The 21,611-nt window shown below is 43.9% G+C and overlaps 2 protein-coding genes across 2 annotated transcripts; both read left to right on the forward strand.

Moving 5' to 3' along the window:
- The first annotated feature begins 6,716 nt into the window (after positions 1-6,716).
- Positions 6,717-7,644, forward strand: LOC113061930 (CD209 antigen-like protein E). The gene is made up of 4 exons (XM_026231443.1): positions 6,717-6,729; positions 6,870-7,027; positions 7,135-7,247; positions 7,469-7,644. The coding sequence occupies exons 1-4, from the start codon at positions 6,717-6,719 to the stop codon at positions 7,632-7,634; spliced, it is 450 nt and encodes a 149-aa protein (XP_026087228.1). The 3' UTR covers positions 7,635-7,644.
- A 4,362-nt stretch (positions 7,645-12,006) lies between these two features.
- Positions 12,007-21,194, forward strand: LOC113061978 (CD209 antigen-like protein E). The gene is made up of 6 exons (XM_026231478.1): positions 12,007-12,111; positions 20,149-20,196; positions 20,326-20,397; positions 20,569-20,640; positions 20,789-20,937; positions 21,046-21,194. The coding sequence occupies exons 3-6, from the start codon at positions 20,328-20,330 to the stop codon at positions 21,160-21,162; spliced, it is 408 nt and encodes a 135-aa protein (XP_026087263.1). The 5' UTR covers positions 12,007-12,111; positions 20,149-20,196; positions 20,326-20,327; the 3' UTR covers positions 21,163-21,194.
- Positions 21,195-21,611: the final 417 nt, after the last annotated feature.

Genomic DNA, 21,611 nt, shown 5'->3' on the forward strand with positions numbered 1-21,611 from the left:
TTGGACCAACATGCATCTCCGAATCACAACCTGTAAGTATGATTATATAGTTATGTGTTTGTTTTTTCCCGAGCGTCTTATCAGTATGTGTGCTGTCTGCAGCCTTGTCTGCGCTGATCTTCATTTACAAACACGTCATTAAAATGAAGTGTAACTCCGTGAATACTCAACGAAGAGACATGAGAGAGATATCTATAGAAAGCTTGACATGTCTACTTTAAAACTAAACAAGTGCTGCCGAAAATATTCTGTGATAAAGTAATCCATATGAAAACAACGCGATGTCCGTTTTTCACGTCTCCCTTCATTATATCTAATGTGACCACGTCCGCGCGCTGAACGCGCTATTCAGATTCAAACTGAAGCACACGGCTTGAATACACCCACACAGAAGAAAAAGCAGCGAGTCTGTTCAAGTTTTTTATTTTACTGTTTGCTTCGCGATGAGAGGAATAAGACATAATTCACCCCAAAAAGATGCTAACGCATTGTTTACCGTGAAGTTGTGTGCGGAACAACCAATCAAAACTGACTATGTCAGTTGACCAATCAGAACACAGTATGCTATCGAAAGGTGGGGTTTAAGGAAATCGCACGACGGTAATTTTAAAATGATATTTTGACAAAATGACAATGTTTTTTAACCTTGGATGGATTTAAACCTGTTGTACAGGACTTATAAACAGTGATAGGAAGCTTAGAATTTTCATCTTACTGGCTCTTTAATCAAATTTATAACCACAGGTAACTTCACTGAAGAACAAAAAAGTGAGAGAGAAGTTTATCACCCTAAACGGACTAAAGTTCTTCTGACTGTTTTTGCTGTCAGTCTGGTTTTTGCTCTTGGAGGTCTCTGTATTCTGGGGATACTGTGTGAGTATAACTAATATATATATATATATATATATATATATCAATATAGATACAGATACAGATACACAGTACCGAGAAAGCCAACCATTTGGGTTCACATATTTTTCTTGACACTGTAGATATATCAGTGAAATTACTGCATCTGTTTTGCCTTTAATCAGATGCCAATGTTTCAATAAAACTGTCTGCCCAGAAAACTAACAACACAAGTGAATATAACATTTTTATGTATCCAAGAAACATGTTCCCTTTCAGTCGGTCACTCTCGACGCCACGTCGGTGACCGACGAATATGGGATATCGCTTCGATAGACCAATCTACTTCGAGTGTAAACTAAACGAGCCAATGCACATTGGCATGCAATTATTGCATCCAGCTGCCGCTGATCACTGCGTGAGTATAAGAGGCCAGCAGGTGCAATGCATACCCGCTTTTCGCTTCGGAGCCGAGCGTTAGTATCGCTCTGCTTAACTGTGTCTGCTCTGAACTACGAGTTCAGCGCGCTCTCGGAAGCTTCGTGTGTTGGCGAGACGGGGCTTCAGCGGCGGTCGTTCCTGTGTCGAGTGGATTGCACACTTCAGGCTGCACTACCCCTGTCGTGTTGCAAGCGGCCAATTCCCCTGTGCGCCTCAGCACTAAAAGAGCATTTCCTAAAGAGCAAATTTCTCTAAAAGAGCTTCACAGGTGCCTCTTTGTAAAGACGACGGATCGTCCTTATAAGGATGCCGTTTCACCCGTGTGTTTCTGGGTGCGGTCGTTACCTGGCAACGGGTGATGGTCACGATCATTGCCTCACATGTCTGGGCATCGAGCACGCTGAGGTGGCTTTCGTGGATGAGTCATGTTCTCACTGCGGGAATATTACCATCTCGGAGCTGCAAACCAGGCTCCGCTACCTTCAGGGGGGCGGAGTCCCGTGGCCGCGATCCACTTCGTGGATGGCATGCATGACGAGCTCACCAAGTCGTGGATGGCACCTTTTACTGCCAGAAACCAGCCACTGGGCTCCTCCTCCCTCACCACCCTCGAGGGCGGTGCAGCGAAGGGGTATTCAGGAGTTTGCTGGGTCGTACGATGTCCACATTAGTGGTCCAGGAGCGCCATCTGTGGCTGGGTCTGGCAGACATGAGGGACACCGACAAGGTCCGGTTTCTCAATGCCCCTGTGTCCCAGACCGACCTCTTCGGAGACGCAGTCGAGATTTTGGCCCAGCAAGTCTCGGCAGCCCAGAAGCAGACTGAGGCTATCCGACACATCCTGCCCCGGTGGGCAGCTGCTGCTATCTCTGCCCACCTGCCGGCTGTAGTGCCCCAGCCTGCTCGTCGCCGAGGGCAGCCCCCTGCATCCACCCCTGCATCCGCCCCTGCATCCGCCCCTGCTCACGCTTCGCATCTGCAGCAGCCTCCAAGTGGTGCCTTGGAGCTGGGCGCAGGCAGGCTGCCCCTCCCGTCCTAGCCCCCTTCAAACTTGCCGGTGAGCAGAAGAGAAAGAGGCCCTGGGACAGGTGACCCAGAGAGAGGTAGCTGCTATCTGGGGGATGGTGAAGGCACCTCTCCCTCCCCTGGTGGAGGGCCAGGTGGAGAATTTGGAAAGCGTCCGATGCCCCTGTCTTGCGGAAAGAGATCGCAGTCCTACTGGCGATGGCCCGCGATAGAGCCGGTCCCTCCAGCCGATATGAGGACGGGGCTTAACAGCCCGTAATTCATTGTACCCAAGAAAGGCGGTGGGTTACGACTGATCTTGGATCTGCGAGTTTTGAATCGGGCCCTCCATCGGCTCCATTTCAAAATGTTGACACAGAAACGCATTTTCAGGTGCGTCCGTCGCCAAGATTGGTTCGCATCAATCGACCTGAAGGATGTGTACTTTCATGTGTCCATACTTCCACGCCACAGACCTTTTCTGTGGTTTGCGTTTCGAAGGACTTCCATATCAGTACAAGGTCCTGCCCTTCCGGCTGTCCCGGTCTCCACGTGTCTTCATGGAAGTCACGGAGGCAGCTCTCATTCCTCTCAGAGAGCAGAGTGTTCGCATTGTCGACTACTTAGATGATTGGCTGATACTAGCACAGTCTTGAGATCAGTTGTGCGAGCAGAGGGATGTGGTGCTCCAGTACCTGAGCCTGTTGGGCTTTCAGGTCAGCTGGGAAAAGAGCAAACTCTCGCCGTTGCAGAGGATCTCTTTTCTCGGTATGGAGTTGGATTTGGTCGAACAGGCAGCACGCCTCACAGAGGAACGTGCGCGGTCGGTACTAGCCTGCTTGAATACGTTCAAGAGCAGGACAGCGGTCCCACTGAAACTCTTTCAGAGGCTCCTGGGGCATATGGCGGCCCCGGCGGCACTTACACCGAGGTCGGCGTGGAAGCGCGGCACTCACCGGGTCCAAGTTACACCGGCCTGTCGCCAAACCCTCACTCTGTGGTCATATCTTGCATTTCTCTTGGCAGGGGTGCCCCTAGAGCAGATCTCCAGGCATGCTGTGGTTTACACGGATGCCTCCACCACCGCCTGGGAGGCCACGTACAACGGGCATGCAGTCTCAGGGGTTTGGACGGGCCCGCAGCTGCAGTGGCACATCAATTGCCTAGAGTTGTTAGCAACACACCTTGCCTTGAACCGTCTCAAAGGTCTCTTATGAGGCAAGCCTGTGCTGGTCCGATTGGACAACACTGCGACTGTTGCGTACATCAACCACCAAGGTGGTCTGCGCTCTCGTCGCATCTCGCAACTCGCCCGCCACCTCCTCCTTTGGAGTCAGAAGGTTCTGAGGTCACTTTCGTGCCGTTCACATTCCAGGCCTGCTCAGTCGTACAGCCGACGAGCTGTCTCAAAAAACGCTCCCGGGAGAATGGCGACTCCATCCCCTGACGGTCCAGCTGATTTGGAGGCGGTTCAGAGCCGCTTAGGTAGACCTGTTTGCTGCTCCAGAGACCTCTCACTGCCAGGTTTTCTACTCCCTGACCGAGGGAACTCTCGGCACGGACGCACTGGCACACAGCTGGCCGCGGGACCTACGCAAGTATGCGTTTCCCCCAGTGAGCCTTCTCGCACAGACATTGTGCAAAGTCCGGGAGGACGAGGAGCAAGTCTTGCTAGTAGCGCCATATTGGCCTACTCGGACCTGGTTCCCCGAACTAGTGCTCCTCTCGACAGCCCCTCCTTGGCCGGTTCCTATGAGGAGGGATTTACTGACTCAGAGACGGGGCACCATTTGGCACCTGCGTCCAGACCTTTGGAAACTCCATGTTTGGTCCCTGGATGGGACGCGGAGGTTCTAGGTGACCTACCCCAAGAGGCAGTGAACACCATCACTTCGGCAAGAGCACCGTCTACGAGACACGCCTATGCCTTGAAGTGGAACCTGTTCATTGAGTGGTGTTCTTCTCGCCGAGAAGACCCCCGAAGATGCCCGATTGCGGTCGTGCTATCCTTTCTGCAGCAAGGGTTGGAGCGAAGGCTGTCTCCCTCCACCCTCAAAGTCCAGGTTGCCGCTATTGCTGCGTACCATGACCCCATGAATGGGAAGTCTTTGGGTAAGCATGACCTCATCATCAGGTTCCTTAGAGGGACCTGTCTCTAGTGCTTAAATCACTACAGCAGGGCTCATTCGTGCCTTTGCATTCAGTTGAGCTAAAGTTTCTTTCATTGAAAACTCTTCTCCTGCTTGCACTGGCCTCCATCAAGAGGTTAGGGGACCTGCATGCATTTTCGGTCGACGATTCGTGCCTAGAGTTCGGGCTGGCTGACTCCCAGGTAATCCTGAGGCCCCGGCCTGGCTACGTGCCCAAGGTTCCCACTACACCCTTCAAAGACCAAGTGGTGAACCTGCAAGCGCTGCCCCTGTAGGAGGCAGACCCAGCCCTGGCTTTGCTTTGTCCCGTCCGAGCATTAAGGTGCAACGTGGACCGGACGCAAAGCTTCAGGACCTCAGACCAGCTCTTTGTCTGTTACGGAGGCCGGCAGAAGGGGAATGCCGTCTCTAAGCAGAGGATGGCCCACTGGATTGTGGATGCCATAACCCTGGCTTATCAGGCTCAGGATGTGCCCTGCCCGTTCAGGTTGTGAGCTCACTCAACTAGAAGTGTTTCATCCTCCTGGGCGCTGACTCGTGGCGCCTCGCTGACAGATATTTGTAGAGCTGCGGGCTGGGCGACCCCTAACACGTTTGCTAGGTTCTATAGCCTTCGTGTAGAGCCGGTATCCTCCTGTGTTCTCACCTCTAATGGGTAGTGGCACTGAGAGGCCCCAGTTAGTGTCGGCTTGCGAAAACTGCTCCAGAGTGTCCGTACTGTAGAGCCTGTTGAGATCCTCCATCACCCCTAGGCAGCTGGACGGGCCGGAACGTCCGGCGCCAGGCCTTCATGATGAATCCGTGAGAACCATGGAAGGCTGGGTTCCATATTGAGGCCTAAGCGGTACTCGTATGTGTATAGTCCACGGTATAGCCTTAGAGCCCGTGTTTTCCTGGCAGACTTCTGCCTTCCCAAGAGGGTTTTAATCACCTCAAATTTCTCCTTATACTCCTAAACGGATGCTATATGTGTATTTGCCTCCGAGACCTCCTTTGGGAAGGATGGGGCTTCCGCAGCGTCCCGGCTCCAAGAGGACCGGGTACGTTTTCCCAGTGTTATCCAATCTCACCCAGTGAGGTAGTGCTTTGACAACGGTGAGTGGAGCTACTTGTTCTGAGCCCCGGCCTACACCTAATAGGGGCGCAGGCGGCTCGTACAGGGCACTGGAAGGGGCAGCACCCATGGCGCTTTGATAGGGATCCCATATTCATCGGTCACCGACGTGGCGTCGAGAGTGACTGACTGAAAGGGAACGTCTCGGTTACGTTTGGTAACCCTCGTTCCCTGAAGGAGGGAACGGAGACGCCACGTCCCGTCGCCATGGTTGCTGTACCGCCGCTGAGCTGCCGGGTTCCCGGCTCGGCTCCTCAGCGAAAAACTGGTATGCATTGAACTTGCTGCCCTCTTATACTCATGCAGTGATCAGCTGCAGCTGGATGCAATAATTGCATGCCAATGTGCATTGGCTCGTTTAGTTTACACTCTAAGTAGATTGGTCTATCGAAGCGATATCCCATATTCGTCGGTCACCGACGTGGCGTCTCCGTTCCGTCCTTCAGGGAACGAGGGTTACCATACGTAACTGAGACGTTTCATTTACAGTGTGTAAGGAGAAAGGAGTAAAAGAGTGGATTTGTCTGCTTGCTTTTGTTTTACATTTTCTTCATAACTGTTTCTATACCAGTAATGTCAAGACGGATTGAGGAAATTACAGCCAATTACACCAGAGTTAAAGAACATCTCCACATCAACAATAGTGAGTTATGTTAGGTTCAGACTCATGCACCTACTACTAGGAAAAAGTGTACCAACTCTTAACCAGCCTTGATTCAGCTAATTTCTTTTTGTTTAGCAAATACAAGTCAGTCTTTTGAACACATTTCTCTAACCACTTGTTTTCTTTTTCTTAATAACTTTCTCTGAACCAGTCATGGTGAGAAATATTGAGGAACTTACAGCCAACTACACCAGAGTTAGAGAACAACTGTCCATTTATGAAGGTGAGCTGTCTTCACTTCAGACCCATGAAAGATAAGGCAAAGAGTGAAACTTCATATCGGTGCATCCCTCATGCACCTACTAGGTTAAAGTACTAATTCTGAACCGGCTTTTATTCAGCTGATTTATTTTACGCAAATACAAGTCTTTTGAACACATTTCTCCAACCACTTGTTTTCTTTTTCTTAATAACATTTCTGAACCAGTCATAGTGAGAAATATTGAGGAACTTACAGCCAACTACACCAGAGTTAGAGAACGACTGTCCTTTTATGAAGGTGAGCTGTCTGCACTTCAGACCCATGAAATATTAGGCAAAGTATTTAAAATATTCTGCATATTAAACCAGTTATTTCCTTTTTTTTTTCATTTCCAACGCATCACAAACTAAACAAAGGATCATTTTTCTCTGCTTTTTATTTCAGCATCAACAGCTGAGTTTTTGAACTGTGACGTGAGCTGGACAGCTTACAATGGAAAGTTGTACTTCTTCAGCTCTAATTATATGGACTGGTCAAGGAGCCGTGCTTTCTGTGTTTCAAAAGGAGCTGATCTGGTCACCATAACCAGCCAAACAGAACAGGTGAGAAAATTACAAGTTTAATTAATGTATGTTAAATCAAATAATTATATGTGTGTCCTGATTAAATCACAGTATTCAGGAACAGCATGTGATGTTTTCTCCATTAGGAGTTTCTGGCTTCTAAAATTAAAGCATGGTACTGGATTGGTCTCAGTGATCTGGAAACTGAAGGACACTGGGTTTGGGTGAATAACCAAACTCTCAGTGAAACTGAAGTACAGTAAGAACTCAGACTACAATTACTTCAGTTCACCAATGTTAGAAATACATAAAAATCATGTCATTATTGTTCATCATTCATATTACTGGAACATTCAAATCTTTGCATAATGGCATTTTAAATAATGGCAGTTTTTTAAATAAGCTACATCATGTTTTTTTTTTGTTTTTTTTACTAAATATTATTGTTTTTACCCTAATCACCTGTTTCTGCTTTTGAAGGTTTTGGTACAAGAGAGAATCTGGAAAAAGTGAACCTGATAACTGGAAAGAAGAGGATCCTACTGGAGAAAACTGTGCAATTGTGAAAAATGATTTCAGCTATTTAGAAAATTGGTTTGATGTTTCTTGCAATTATGAAATTATGTTTATCTGTGAGAAGAAATAATAATTTACCTCCATCAGTAATGCTCAGAAAACAAGGCTTTTTTTTATTTATTTGCCAGCTTGATCTCACTGTAATTCATACATATTTTATGAGATGGCTAATTTGTACTAAATCATATATATTTTACGAGTTGCACAATTCGTATGAATTTGTACAAATGACCTATACCTAACCCTGCCCCTAAACCTACCCTTCACTGGGGTCTAGACAAATCATACAAAATCATACGAGTGAGGTAGCATGAATTCGTACGAATTAGCCACCTCATAAAATAGGTACGAAATTGGTCATGAGATAGCGTTGGATTTGCTTACTCATGTCAGAATAAAAATACATTCTTTTCTCCAGTGATTATTATTATCTATATTATGTAATTAGTATGAATTATTATACAGTTACAGACTGTAAATGCCAATACAAAAACATTTTATTTTGATGCCTCACACATCACTCATTTTACAGTCATCTGAAGTGCTTTAGTATCATATATAAAACTGCTGTGCACTCAAAGTATATGTTGGCCTAAATGTAAATGTATATATTTTTTAATTTCACATGTAAATTTGGATTACACAGTTTTACTAAACATTATGCATATTTGTCTGTCATACATAAATGAGACTTTCTTCACTCAATCATGACATAGTTTATTATCAAAGACTTGCATGTATTTGATTTTAATTAAATAATACTTTTCAAAACATATTCAAATAGCAAATCTGTTCATTGTGAATAAAATAAATAAATAAATAATTCATTCAGTTATAAAGTATGAACATGTTTAAAATATGGCTAGCTGTGAAACACGCAATGAAACAAATTGGATTTAGTGATAATAAAAATAAACATTATATTGTATTTAAAGTTTAATTTAATTAATAAATTAAATGATCTCTCTGTTCACTAAATGTCACTATGGCAGTTTAGTTTAACGTCTCTGCCATCCAGCTGTGGTATAATGAGTAAGTGAGCTGTGGCCTGGATCATTACAAAACAAATTTAGTGAGGTTTTGAGGTTTCAAGAACCAACAATTGAGCAAAATAGACTAATCAGATTATTAGCTTTGTTGACCAGTTCTACAGTTTCATAAAAAAGATCCAATTCAGAAGAATGAGTTGTTCAATACTGACAGTATGTCCAAAACACCTTTGAGTAGACGAAAAATCCTGGTCAATATTAAACTTGCTTATATTATATGATATATTGTCCCCCTATTTCTGAAGATATTTTTTGAAGAACAAGCTTTGAACAAAGAGAATATCTTTCATAACTGTAGTTCCCTTTCTGAGCTCTGAGTTTGAGGTTTTATAACTTCCTGCATGTTTCTACAGTATCTATTAGTACGGCTACAGATGCACACAAGTGCAGGGCTGCTAAATAGTGACAACAGCATCACACACGTCTGCATCAGTATGTATGTGCAATTAATCATACATAGCCTATTTTCATAAAGAAAAATTATATTTGTATAAATGTTGAAGGACATAAGTGTTTTTGAGTTGCTTATTGACAGTTAAATACTTATTAAAATGTTAACATTGTGCTTGTAAATACTGAGATTTAATCATCACATCTGATCTCTAAACACTATCAAGTTTAATCTGTTCCTCTGCTTCACATTTTTTACCCTGCTTGTTTATTAAATGTTTGTTACAATTGACTCTTATTACTGTACTAATATGTTTGCGGATTCTGTGCTTCATGTAAACACTCCAACCAACAATCAGGGTCGTGAAATGAATTCAAACTATGAAAATGTGGATTACTTGCCTTCAGCAACAGCTTCAGGCTGCAAATGCTCTCGGTACAGAGGTAAGATATTACTGACATGTTACAGAATGTTCTTTTGTTTTGTTTGCTTGTTTAAATGATACAGAGTTCAGAAAGATAAAGAACTGAACACTTTTCTGAGAGAAGAACAGATATCAAGATCATACTAGAAAGATTACTCCAGCAGAAAGACCTTTGTAAATTGTTTAATTCATTAAACCACAGTGCTATAATTTAAAGGACATAACATCAAATTAGTATTTCTTTCAATAAACACTCTAACTCTTTATCACATGACCAATATCAAGAATCCTTATTTTGTTTTTTTGTTTTAATTCTCCACAAATGCTGTGAGGTCTTTTAAAGAACACAAAGAACAACGGCTATAAATAAATTGTAAAATTTAAGAGAGAAGTTATGCAAAACTTATTTGAGGTATAACTGTGTATTGATAGGGACAGAGAGGTTGTATTGATGCAACAAATTAAAAAATAATTATATAAATATTTAAGACTAATATTTTGATAAACATTTTGAAGATATTTTGATGCTTTCATGTTAGCTACATTTTGTTTGACTGTTATAAAAACTTTGTTCAGTTTTAACAAACTTATTTTTCTGCATTTTTCTTTTCCAACGACTCGAGCACCTAATTTTGTTGTATATATCATAATAGTGATACTATTATCCATTTCTAGAAAATTTCAAAGAGTTCAATTAAATATTAATGTTTTATTTTGGTTGCATTTGTGAATTCGTTACTGATTCCAAATTACATGATAAATAATCACTTTTTGATTACTTTTCGATTAGTTTTGACCTACATAACTAGTTTATCTTCTAAAAAAAATATATATAAATATTGAGAAAATCGCCTTTAAATTTGTTTAACTGAAGGTCTTAGCAATGCGTATTGTTAATCAAAGATTAAGTGAAAAATCTATAAATTTGACCAATACGGTGTTTTTTATTTTATTATATATATATATATATATATATATATATATATATATATATATATATATATATATATATATATATATATATATGTATATATATATATATGTATATGTATATGTATATATATATATATATTTTTTTTTTTTTTTTTTTTTTTTTTTGACTATCACTAAAAATATACCCAAGCAACTTAAGACTGGTTAGTTGACACATATTAGGTAAAACAGATCCGGCTGATAAAAATAAATAAATAAATAACCTTTGGAATCCCTGCATTACATGTAAATAAGAAATAACATGTATTTTTGCGTTTTATTGTGACATAGTAATGAGTGATAATTAAAATCAATATTTATGTGTTCATCAATAGTTGTTACACTGTTGAAATGTTGAGAAAACACTTACATTAAAAAGATGTTTGTAAATCTAGTGATCAAATGCTGTGTTGCATCTGTGAGGTCTCCAGATGAGTGACTGGTCTTTGTGTGAATGTACACAAAACTGGAAAACTTTGTGAATGCATATAAGCTATTTTATATAGGCTATTTTAGAAAGGAATATTTAAAAGATGAAAAGGGGAATTAGAGAGAATCAATAAATTATGAATAACTTATTTCTATTGTGTGAATAATATGTAATCATGCAATCAATAAAAAAGGTAACTGTAGTCTGATTACGAGTATTATAAAATATAATTTAACTAAAAGTACTTCATTTTTGGAATCTGATTACGTAATCCAGTTTACATCTAATCAGTTACTACCCAGATCTGTATATATATATATATATATATATATATATACACACACACACACACACACACACACACCCCACACACACACACACACACCCAAACACACACACACGCGCGCGCACACACACACACACACACACCCAAACATACACACACACACACCCAAGCACACACACACACGCCCAAACACACACACACACACACACACACACCTGCAGGTAAGTCATAGAATAAATACCTAAATCTCTTTAACTAAGATTCTACTTTGTCTTATTCAATTATTCAACTAAACTGATAAAACCATTTTAAATAGATTAGTTGATTTAGTATTTTGTGTTAATGTCCCTTTACATGAGAGATTATTGCCTACTTAATCATTTTACATTTTGAGTTGTATCGATTTAACTGTTTATTTCAGTGAACTCAATGCTTGATGCATCCACATCCTTCACGTGCTAAACTTATATTTAAAATGATATTTATACGTAAAGGTATATAGTTCTTATATTGTTTTGAAGAAACATGCTTGCAAAAAGCATAATAAACCAAAATTAGCATTTGATTTCCTGTACAGTAGGCCTGAAGTGTTCATGTTCTCATGATGCTTTGATCAACAGATATGTTTCTCATGATGAGAAGTTGTCCCGCAGGTGCAGCTGTCAAAAGATCTTTATCTAAGTTGCTATTTGAGGTTTTTAGTCCGAAATCCAGTTATATAAATGCTAGCATTTTTGTTTTTAGATATTTTAAAAACACAATTTAGGCTGTATATATATATATATATATATATATATATATATATATACACACACACACACACACACATTTTTGATTTCCTTCATCTCATCAAATTTCTACCGCAGGTAACTCAAAGGAAGAGAAAGAAAGAGAGAGAGAGGTTTGTCCACCTAAACGGACTAAAGTTCTTCTGATTGTTTTTGCTGTCTGTCTGTTTTTTGCTCTTGGATGTCTCTGTATTCTGGGGATACTGTGTGAGTATAACTAATATTTATATCAATATAGATACAGATACACAGTACCGAGAAAGCCAAATCATTTGGGTTCACATATTTTTCTTGACACTGTAGAGTGGTTCCCAACCTTTTTCAGCTCGCGGCCCACACAACCAAACACATATGTTTGCGAGGCCCACTTCAAAAAAATTAACTGACCCCGCTATTGTTGGGTTAATAACTTAGTACTCAGAAGCTAGATTGTTAACTGTATTTATTGAATGAACTAGGGCTGTGCGATATGGACCAAAAAAAAAAAAAAACTATCGCGATTTCTTTGATCAATTTTGCGATTGTGACACACACCAATATGCTTTTACAGCCATAAATGCATTCAGGATTAATTCGAAACATATTTCCAAAAGAAAACCAATTAGAGCTTTATCAAAAAGTTGTAACGTCTCTAGAACAGACATAAGTCAAGATTATCACTATAGTAAAGATGTAACAAAATGTGGCAAAAAAAAAATGCGGTAGGGCTATACAGGGACTTTTTTTCCTTTTTTGCCATGCATTGTTTATAGAGCTCATTAATTGTAGCGGTGCCTCAGGTGTTTGCAGTATGTGTATGCGGTCAGCAGCGAGAGCCCATAAATACTGTATAACGCGAAAGCACATTAAAATAATGCACGAGCGCGAATCTCTCTGTTCGCACGCAGATTTCCTTTGCGCTGTCACAAAACCAGACGTACTTTCTCATATACACGCTGCTCTGTGCGGAGAGAGTGTGCGCACTTACAGTTTTTGCCCGTTGCTGGAACACTATAGACCCATGCTTAGACTAAAGTAACACAACTTGAAGCTTTTGTTACCATACCTCAAACACATGTACCCATACTTTAAACAAAAGCGCTGCTTTGCACTCTAGTTGCAATTCTGCAACACACTTACTCCTTTATGCAACACACTTGGTCCTACATACTACACTCTATTTCATACATAAGACACTTCGTTCAACTTCGCTTTTCGACATGCAAGGGGATATTTTCCCCGGTGCCTAGCGGGAGAAGACATTGCTTGCGATGTCGATGAGGCCAACAGACGGCGGGATCCATGAGCCCACGAATGCACAATTGCCATGATTTTCTGTGTTTACAGTATAGTGTTTTTTATATTACAGTTTTTGCCCGTTGCTTGAACACATTTTGCAAAACTTCGCTCATTGTGCCAAAACTCTACACACAAGTAAACATGACACAACACTGGGAAATATACCATTCACATCTGTGTCAAACTGAAACTCTCCTATCAAAACCTAAACTCTGCTATCAAAACATCTCTAGGTTACGTATGTAACCCTAGTTCCTCGAGGGAACGAGACGCTGCGTCAATGCGCTTTGGGGAATGCGCCCAGCGTGCGCGACTCTGAATATCGTGTGAAATCAGACCAATGGAAGAGCGTGACGTCACCGGCGGAGTGACGTAAGCGACCAGGAAGCTATAAAAGCAAGTGCAACGCAGCTGGCGTCAGCTTCTAGTACCAGCAAGCTCCGGCAGGGGTGCCGGGGGTATGGCTCCGAGACGCAGCGTCTCGTTCCCTCGAGGAACTAGGGTTACATACGTAACCTAGACACGTTCCTCTTCAGGAACTCGAGCTGCGTCAATGTGCTTTGGGGAACGAGTACCAAAGCCGCCAGACTACCAAACCCCTGCCTAGTGTGTATCCGAAGAGCACAGCTTAGGACAGGAGGACGGAAGCGCCTGGAGTGATTGGCATGTCTAGGCCATAGAATTTAACAAACGTAGAGGGCATGGACCACCCCGCAGCATTGCAGATGTCCAGCATGGATACACCTGCTAAGAAGGCCTTGGAGGCCGCCATACCTCGAGTAGAGTGAGCCTTGGCTCCCGACAGCGGGGGACGACCAGAGGACTCATAGGAAGCGTTGATAGCCTCGACTATCCAACGACTAATAGTCTGCTTAGAAGCAGGAGAACCCCTCTTGGGGGACCGTAGCATACAAGCAATTGGTCGGTCTTTCTCCACAGGGCAGCTGTGTGGACGTATGCGTCCAGCGCTCGAACTGGACACATACAATTTAGCTTCGCCTGGTCGGGCTCCCGAAAGGGAGGAAGACAGAAGGCCTGCAGCACTACAGGTTGTGGTGTAACAGAGGGAACCTTAGGAACATATCCCGCTCGAGGGTATATGAACGCTTTAGTCATGCCTGGTGCAAACTCAAGATAAATAGGGGCCAAAGAGAGGGCCTGAAGGTCTCCTACTCTCCGCAGGGAGGTGATAGCCAACAGAAAGGAGGTTTTAAGTGTGAGATGTCTGTCTGAGATATCTTGAATAGGTTCAAATGGGTGTTTGCACATTGCCTCTAACACCACAACCAAGTCCCACGGGGGAATACGGGACCGTACTGGAGGTTTCAGCCTCAGCGCACCGCGGAGGAAACGTGTAACTAGGGGGTGTCTTCCCAAAGACTGGCCATCGAGAAGGGCGTGGTAGGCCGCAATAGCTGCCACGTAGACCTTCAACGTGGAGTGGGTCAACCCTGCAGAGAGCCTAGCCTGTAGAAACTAGAGCCCTGCACGGGCCTCAAATCTAGGCCCGAGCCCGGCCCTGGCCCGAGACGCTCAGGCCCTAGCCCGACCCGTGTCCGACAGCTCATCAGAATTATCAGCCCGAGTCCGGCCCGAGCCCGTGTTTTTTATTTATTTATTTTATTACACAGCGGAAGCCTGCCCTATTTGCAGCAATTAAAAAAGGGGTAAGTTTTGTGTTATGTTTCTTTTCATTTCTTTATCAAGTTAGTTTAGAAAAATGTTTGAAGCATTTAAAAAATGACGATTAACGTTAAACAGCCGAGTTGAAAGCAAGTAGCCTAAAACATATTTAATCAATTAAGCCTCTCAAATTAACGCTAATACTTTACTTGGCTACAATAAAATCCATAGATATAAAGCATATCACACATACAGTTAGTTTAATAAATGTTTATTTATTAAACCACAGTGAGTAAAATAAAATAAAAAAATTTAAATACTGAGGCAGGCTCGCAACAGCGCTCGCAAACGAAATGAGAAAAAAGCCTACAATCTAAACATATTAAATTAATTAAAAACAAACTTGCAGGTTATCTTACCTCAAAAATGCACCACAGAACATGTCCATTCTTTTTTCCATTAGTTTCCAACAGTTAAACGAAAATAAAGTCCAGTCAAATGAAAAGTTAGAACAGTCTCTTACAGAGCATCGTGGAGAAAAAGAATAGGCTCCAGAGTGGAAGGTTTTAACCCGTCCTCCTTTCCTCTGTCACTCTTCCCGCTGCGCTGAAGCTGCTGGCGGGACACTAAACACAGAGCGAGCCAGTCTTGACAGTCGCGGTAGCAGGGTCTCGTGCTGTTTACACCATAGCAGCACATCTCGTCCATCACCTTCCATGTTGTGATTGAGGCGCATATATTGCTGTACATCATCGTCGTCATCCTCGTCCTGCTCCACAATGTTTTCAAACTCGGCCAGCGCTCTCTTCTTTGCTGCGTGGCCCACAGCAACAGGTGCAGTCGCAGAAATGCATGCTCGCCGCTACATGAATCATCATTTTATAATTATTAGTTGGCCAACTAGGCTATTATTAATACATTAATTTAGAGGCATGTAATAGCTACTACTACAATATAAGTGAAGTATAATCGTGGGTCGCGCTGACGGAAAAGCGTGCGTGCGTGAGACTGTCATGTCAGTATGTCAGTTTAATTATAACGGGTTGAATTATCAGATTATGAAAGTTATGAGGTTATGAAATGTCTTTATTTGTTTTTCTATCGTCGACGTCAACTTCTATTTTTTTATTTTTATTAATGTCTAAAAATATAAATAGAAGGATAACCCAAAAAGGCCCGAGGCCCGGTCCGCATGTGAGCTATAACGTGAAAATTGGCCCGAAGCCCGGCCCGAGGGGCATAAATAAGTCGGGGCCCGTCGAGCTCGGGCTGAAATGCAGGGCTTTAGTAGAAACTCCAGAACTGTACCAACCAGGCAGTTTGCTGGGTCTGGATTGGAGAAGGGTCTCAACAACCTCGGTTGAGAGACCGGCTGCTAACAGTTGTGCCCCCTCAGGGGCCACACCCACAGCTTCCACAACTCCGGGCGAGGGTGAATTATCGTACCCTGCGCCTGCGAGAGTAGGTCTGTCCTGATCTGTATCTCCCACGGAGAGCTGTCGCGAAGCGAGACTAGATCTGAGAACCATACTCGGCCCGGCCAGAACGGGGCTACTAACAACAGATGGACCCCGTCCCGGCGCAATCTCGCCAGAACTCCCGGGAGCAGAGCGATGGGGGAAATGCGTACAGACGAAGCCTCGGCCAGGTCTGTACCATAACGTCCAGTCCCAGAGGAGCTGGATGAACTAGAGAGAACCAAAGGGGGCATTGTGACGTCTCTTGAGATGCAAATAGGTCTACTTGAGCCCTGCCAAATACTCTCCATATCTGCTTCACTACTTCTGGGTGAAGTCTCCATTCCCCGGGCCTCGGCCCCTGCCTCAACAGTATGTCTGCTCCCATATTTTGTTTCCCAGGAATATATACTGCTCTTAATGAGAGGAGTTTGCTCTGGGACCACACCAGGATCTGGTGCGCCAGCTTGTACAAAGGGCGCGAACGCAGACCTCCCTGGTGGTTGATATAAGAGACCACCGATGTGTTGTCGGTGCACACCAACACATGGTGACCCCTTAGGTCTGGGAGGAAGTGCTTCAGTGCACGATAAACTGCTAGCATTTCTAGACAATTGATATGCCATGTTAGATGGCGATCACTCCACAAACCACGGGCAGGGTGGCCACTCATGACTGCACCCCAGCCGGTGAGGGATGCATCCGTCGCTAGTGTCACACGGCGACAAGGAGCTCCCAACACCGGGCCCTGTTTCAAGAACCAAGGTTTCTTCCATATGTCTAAGGCACGGAGGCAGCGCCGCATGACCTTGATAGTGCGAAGTAGATTGCCCCTCGGAGAAAATCCCTTGGTCTCGAGCCACCACTGTAGGGGTCTCATGTACAGCAGGCCAAGAGGTATCACGTTGGATGCAGCTGCCATCAGACCCAACAATCTCTGAAATTGTTTGACAGTAACTGACTGGCCTTCTTTGACTCTCTCGACTGAGATGCGAATCGACTTGATACGAGCAGGGGACAATCATACCTGCATTACGGTCAAATCCCATACTACGCCTAGGTAGGTGGTTCTCTGAACCGGAGAAAGCACACTCTTCTTGGCGTTCAGTCTCAAACCCAGCTCCCCCATATGTGCGAGGACGACATCTCGATGCCGAACTGCAACCTGCTCTGACTGAGCTAAGATCCACCAATCGTCGATATAGTTGAGAATGCGGATGCCCTGCATGCGCAGGGGGACCAGAGCCGCGTCTACACATTTTGTGAACGTGCGGGGTGAGAGTGCAAGGCCGAAGGGAAGTACTCGATATTGGTAAGCTTCGCCCCCGAAAGCAAACCTCAGAAACTTCCTGTGTTGTGGAAGGATGGATATGTGGAAATATGCATCTTTGAGATCTATTGTGACAAACCAGTCCTCGGAGCTACAACATGCTTGATTGTGAGCATTCTGAATTTTAGTCTCATAACTGAACGATTTAAGACCCTCAAGTCTATAATCGGACGCAACCCCCCATCCTTCTTTGGAACTATGAAATACCGGCTGTAAAATCCGGACTCCCTGTCTTGAAGAGGGACCACATAACCAGACCCTGCCTGAGGCCAACTATCGTCTGAACGACCCCGTTACTGGCTGCACGGAGCCGAACTGAATACGGTAGCCTTTTTCTACTGTGTGCAGGACCCATCGAGATACATTTGGCAGTAGTTTCCACGCTGCTAAATAATCTACTAAGGGAATCAGTCTCTCGAGACTGATCTCTGGTGTAAGAGGCCCCCGCAGGGACGGCGAGCATCTCAGCCCCGCTACGGGACCTGCTGCGCCCTGGAACACTTGCAGGGTTGGCAGACCGGCCCCCAGAGGGCGCTGAGGTGAGACGGGCACCGTGTACTGCGGTGTGTACCGCTCTACCCCAGCAGAGGCTGCCCTCTGAAACCCTGGGCTCTTGGCGTCAGGGTTTCTTGTCCGAGGACTTCTTAGCTTCGATAACTGCCCTGAGATCTTGTTTGGGCTTGGAAGTCCTCGGCCGAGAGCGTCGTCGAGACTCTCGTTCCCGACGCAGAGGAGCACGAGACGCGACGCTCTGTTTCTGGGCCTCGCGGTACGAGGAGCTAGGGTGCAGCTGGGGCATCTCCCGCCCAGATGCCCCAAGGGAGCGACGAGGGAGGAACTTATGGAACGCCGCCGCTTGTTTGCGGGCCTCGTGAAACCTGTCGACGACAGAATTGACTGCGTCGCCGAATAGGCCAGTCTCCTTTGTGGCGCGGAGGGAGAGATCAGCGGTCCTTCTTAGCTCTGATATATTGTGGGACTTGATCTCCTCTCCCTCATCTAGCTCCTTCAGCAGGTCGGCTTGGTACGCCTGTAACACCGCCATGGTGTGCAGACACACACCTGCCTGACCTGCAGCCGCATACCCTTTGCCCACCAAAGCAGATGTTGCTCTGAGTGGCTTTGAGGGCAATGCCGGGGCCTTTAGAGACGACGCCGCGCCAGGGGACAGATAGCTTGCGAGCGTCTGTTCCACCCGGGGCATCGCTCTATAACCGTGCTCTCCCATCCCCACTACGTTCCTATAGTAGTCTGACGAGGGGATGTAGAGGCGGGCCGAAAATGGACGTTTACACGAACTGGCGATCTCTTCGTGCAGGTCGGGAAAAAATGGCAGGCCCCAACTGGGAGGTGGCTGACTCGCGCGCAGGAAGCGTTCATCAAGCTTGCTTCTCTGCGGTTCAGTTGTTTTCTCGACGGGCCAATCGATGCTTAACTTGGCCACCACGCGAGTAACCACCTCCAAGAGCTCCTAATACTGCGGCGAGTGGGGTGGCGAATCCCTGTTGATCGACTCCACGTCAACCTCCTCGGAGGAAGAGAGGCGACCCCTCTCCCTGAGTGGAAGGAACCGCTGAGCATGCTTCCGACTCTAGGGATTGGGTGCCAGATCTGGCAGAAGTGGAAGGAGATAGGGACTGGCCCGTCTCCATTCCCTCCACCAGATCCACTTGCGAACCCCACGAGTGCAGCCACCGTTCTGCCTCAGCACAAGCGGGACCATCATTTGCTCTTTTGGTTGTTTGAAAATGTGCCTCCTGAAAATATGCCTTCTGAATAAACAGTGAAAATTAAAGACTACAGTGCTTTATATAAAGAAGACTAGTGTGTTCCCCCTGACCTGTATGAAGTGTATGCATATGATGCAAGTATGTGTCATTTTTTCATCAGTTACATTTTGACAAAGGAATGGTTTTGAAATTAGAGTTTAGGTTTTGATAGTAGAGCTTCAACTTGACACAGATGTGAATGGTATATTTCCCAGTGTTGTGTCATGTTTACTTGTGTGTAGAGTTTTGGCACAATGAGCGAAGTTTTGCAAAATGTGTTCAAGCAACGGGCAAAAACTGTAAAACGTGTCTCCTCTCACTTAAACTGCGTCCTGTGCACTCACAACTCTCTCTATGCTCATGTGTTAGATATTAACTATTTTCGCACGTTTTTATTTCTAGCCTTTTACCGCGTGCTCTGAACGCTCTGATCCGTCAACATGGGCTCGGAAAAAAGGCGCATAACATACAGTGTGTGAACCTGGAGTTAGGCATATGCCCAGTCTCTGTTCTGTTCTCGCGCTAGGAGCGCTGCATTCTGATTAGATCGGATGGCATACTGCGGGTGGTCAGGGCCGCGGAAAATCGTGCTATAAAGCGATTTAGAAATCGCGCACCCTCAAATCGTGATTTTATGACGATTTCTTTTAATCGCACAGCCCTAGAATGGACTGGAAATGAACAGAAAATAATTGGCGGGCCACCTGCAATACACAGGACCACAGGTTGAAAACCACTGCTGTAGATATATCAGTGGAATTACTGCTACTGTTTTGTCTTTTATCAGATGCCAATGTTTCAATAAAACTGTCTTCCCAGAAAACTAACAACACAAGTGAGTATAATATTTTTATGCATCGAAGAAACATGTTTCATTAACAGTGTGTAAAGAGAAAGGACTACAAGAGTGAATTTGTCTGTTTGCTTTTGTTTTCCATTTTCTTCACAACTGTTTCTGTACCAGTCATGTCAAGACGGATTGAGGAACTTACAGCCAATTACACCAGAGTTAAAGAACGTCTCCACATCAACAATAGTGAGTTATGTTAGGTTCAGACTCATGCATCTACTACTAGGACAAAGTGCACCAACTCCGAACCAGCCTTGATTCAACTAATTTCTTTTTGTTTAGCAAATACAAGTCAGTCTTTTGAACACATTTCTCTAACCACTTGTTTCCTTTTTCTTAATAACATTTCGGAACCAGTCATAGTGAGAAATACTGAGGAACTTACAGCCAACTACACCAGAGTTAGAGAACGACTGTGCATTTATGAAGGTGAGCTGTCTGCACTTCAGACCCATGAAAGATTAGGCAAAGTGTTTAAAATTTTCTGCATATTAAACCAGTTATTTCCCTTTTTTTCATTTCCAATGCATCACAAACTAAACAAAGGATCATTTTTATCTGCGTTTTATTTCAACAGCCGAGTCTTTGAACTGTGACATGAGCTGGAAAGCTTTCAATGGAAAGTTGTACTTCTTCAGCTCTACTAAAATGGACTGGTCAAGGAGCCGTGCTTTCTGTGTTTCAAAAGGAGCTGATCTGGTCACCATAACCAGCCAAACAGAACAGGTGAGAAAATTACAAGTTGGATGAACGTTAAATCAAATAATTATATGTTTGTCCTGTTTAAATCACAGTATTCAGGAACATAATTGCATGTGATGTTTTCTCCATTAGGAGTTTCTGGCTTCTAAAATTAAAGCATGGTACTGGATTGGTCTCAATGATCTGGAAACTGAAGGACACTGGGTTTGGGTGAATAACCAAACTCTCAGTGAAACTGGAGTACAGTAAGAACTCAGACTACAATTACTTCAGTTCATCAATGTTAGAAATACATAAAAAATCATGTCATTATTATCGTTCATCATTCATATACTGGAACATTCAAATCTTTGCATAATGGCATTATGGCAAGTTTTTTTTTAAATAAGCTACATCATGGTTTTTTACTAAATATTATTGTTTTTACTCTGATCGCCTGTTTCTGCTTTTGAAGGTTTTGGTACAAGAGAGAATCTGAGAAAAGTGAACCTGATAACTGGAAAGCAGAGGATCCTACTGGAGAAAACTGTGGAATTGTGAAACATTTTTTCACATATTTAGAAAATTGGTTTGATGTTTCTTGTAATTATGAGATAAGGTTTATCTGTGCGAAGAAATAATAATTTCCCTCCATCAGTGGTACTCAGAAAACAAGGCTTTTTTTTAATTTGCCAGCCTGATCTCACTGTAATTCATAC

Source organism: Carassius auratus, chromosome 44, assembly GCF_003368295.1.
Source record: "Carassius auratus strain Wakin chromosome 44, ASM336829v1, whole genome shotgun sequence".
In the NCBI taxonomy this organism is placed as follows: domain Eukaryota; kingdom Metazoa; phylum Chordata; class Actinopteri; order Cypriniformes; family Cyprinidae; genus Carassius; species Carassius auratus.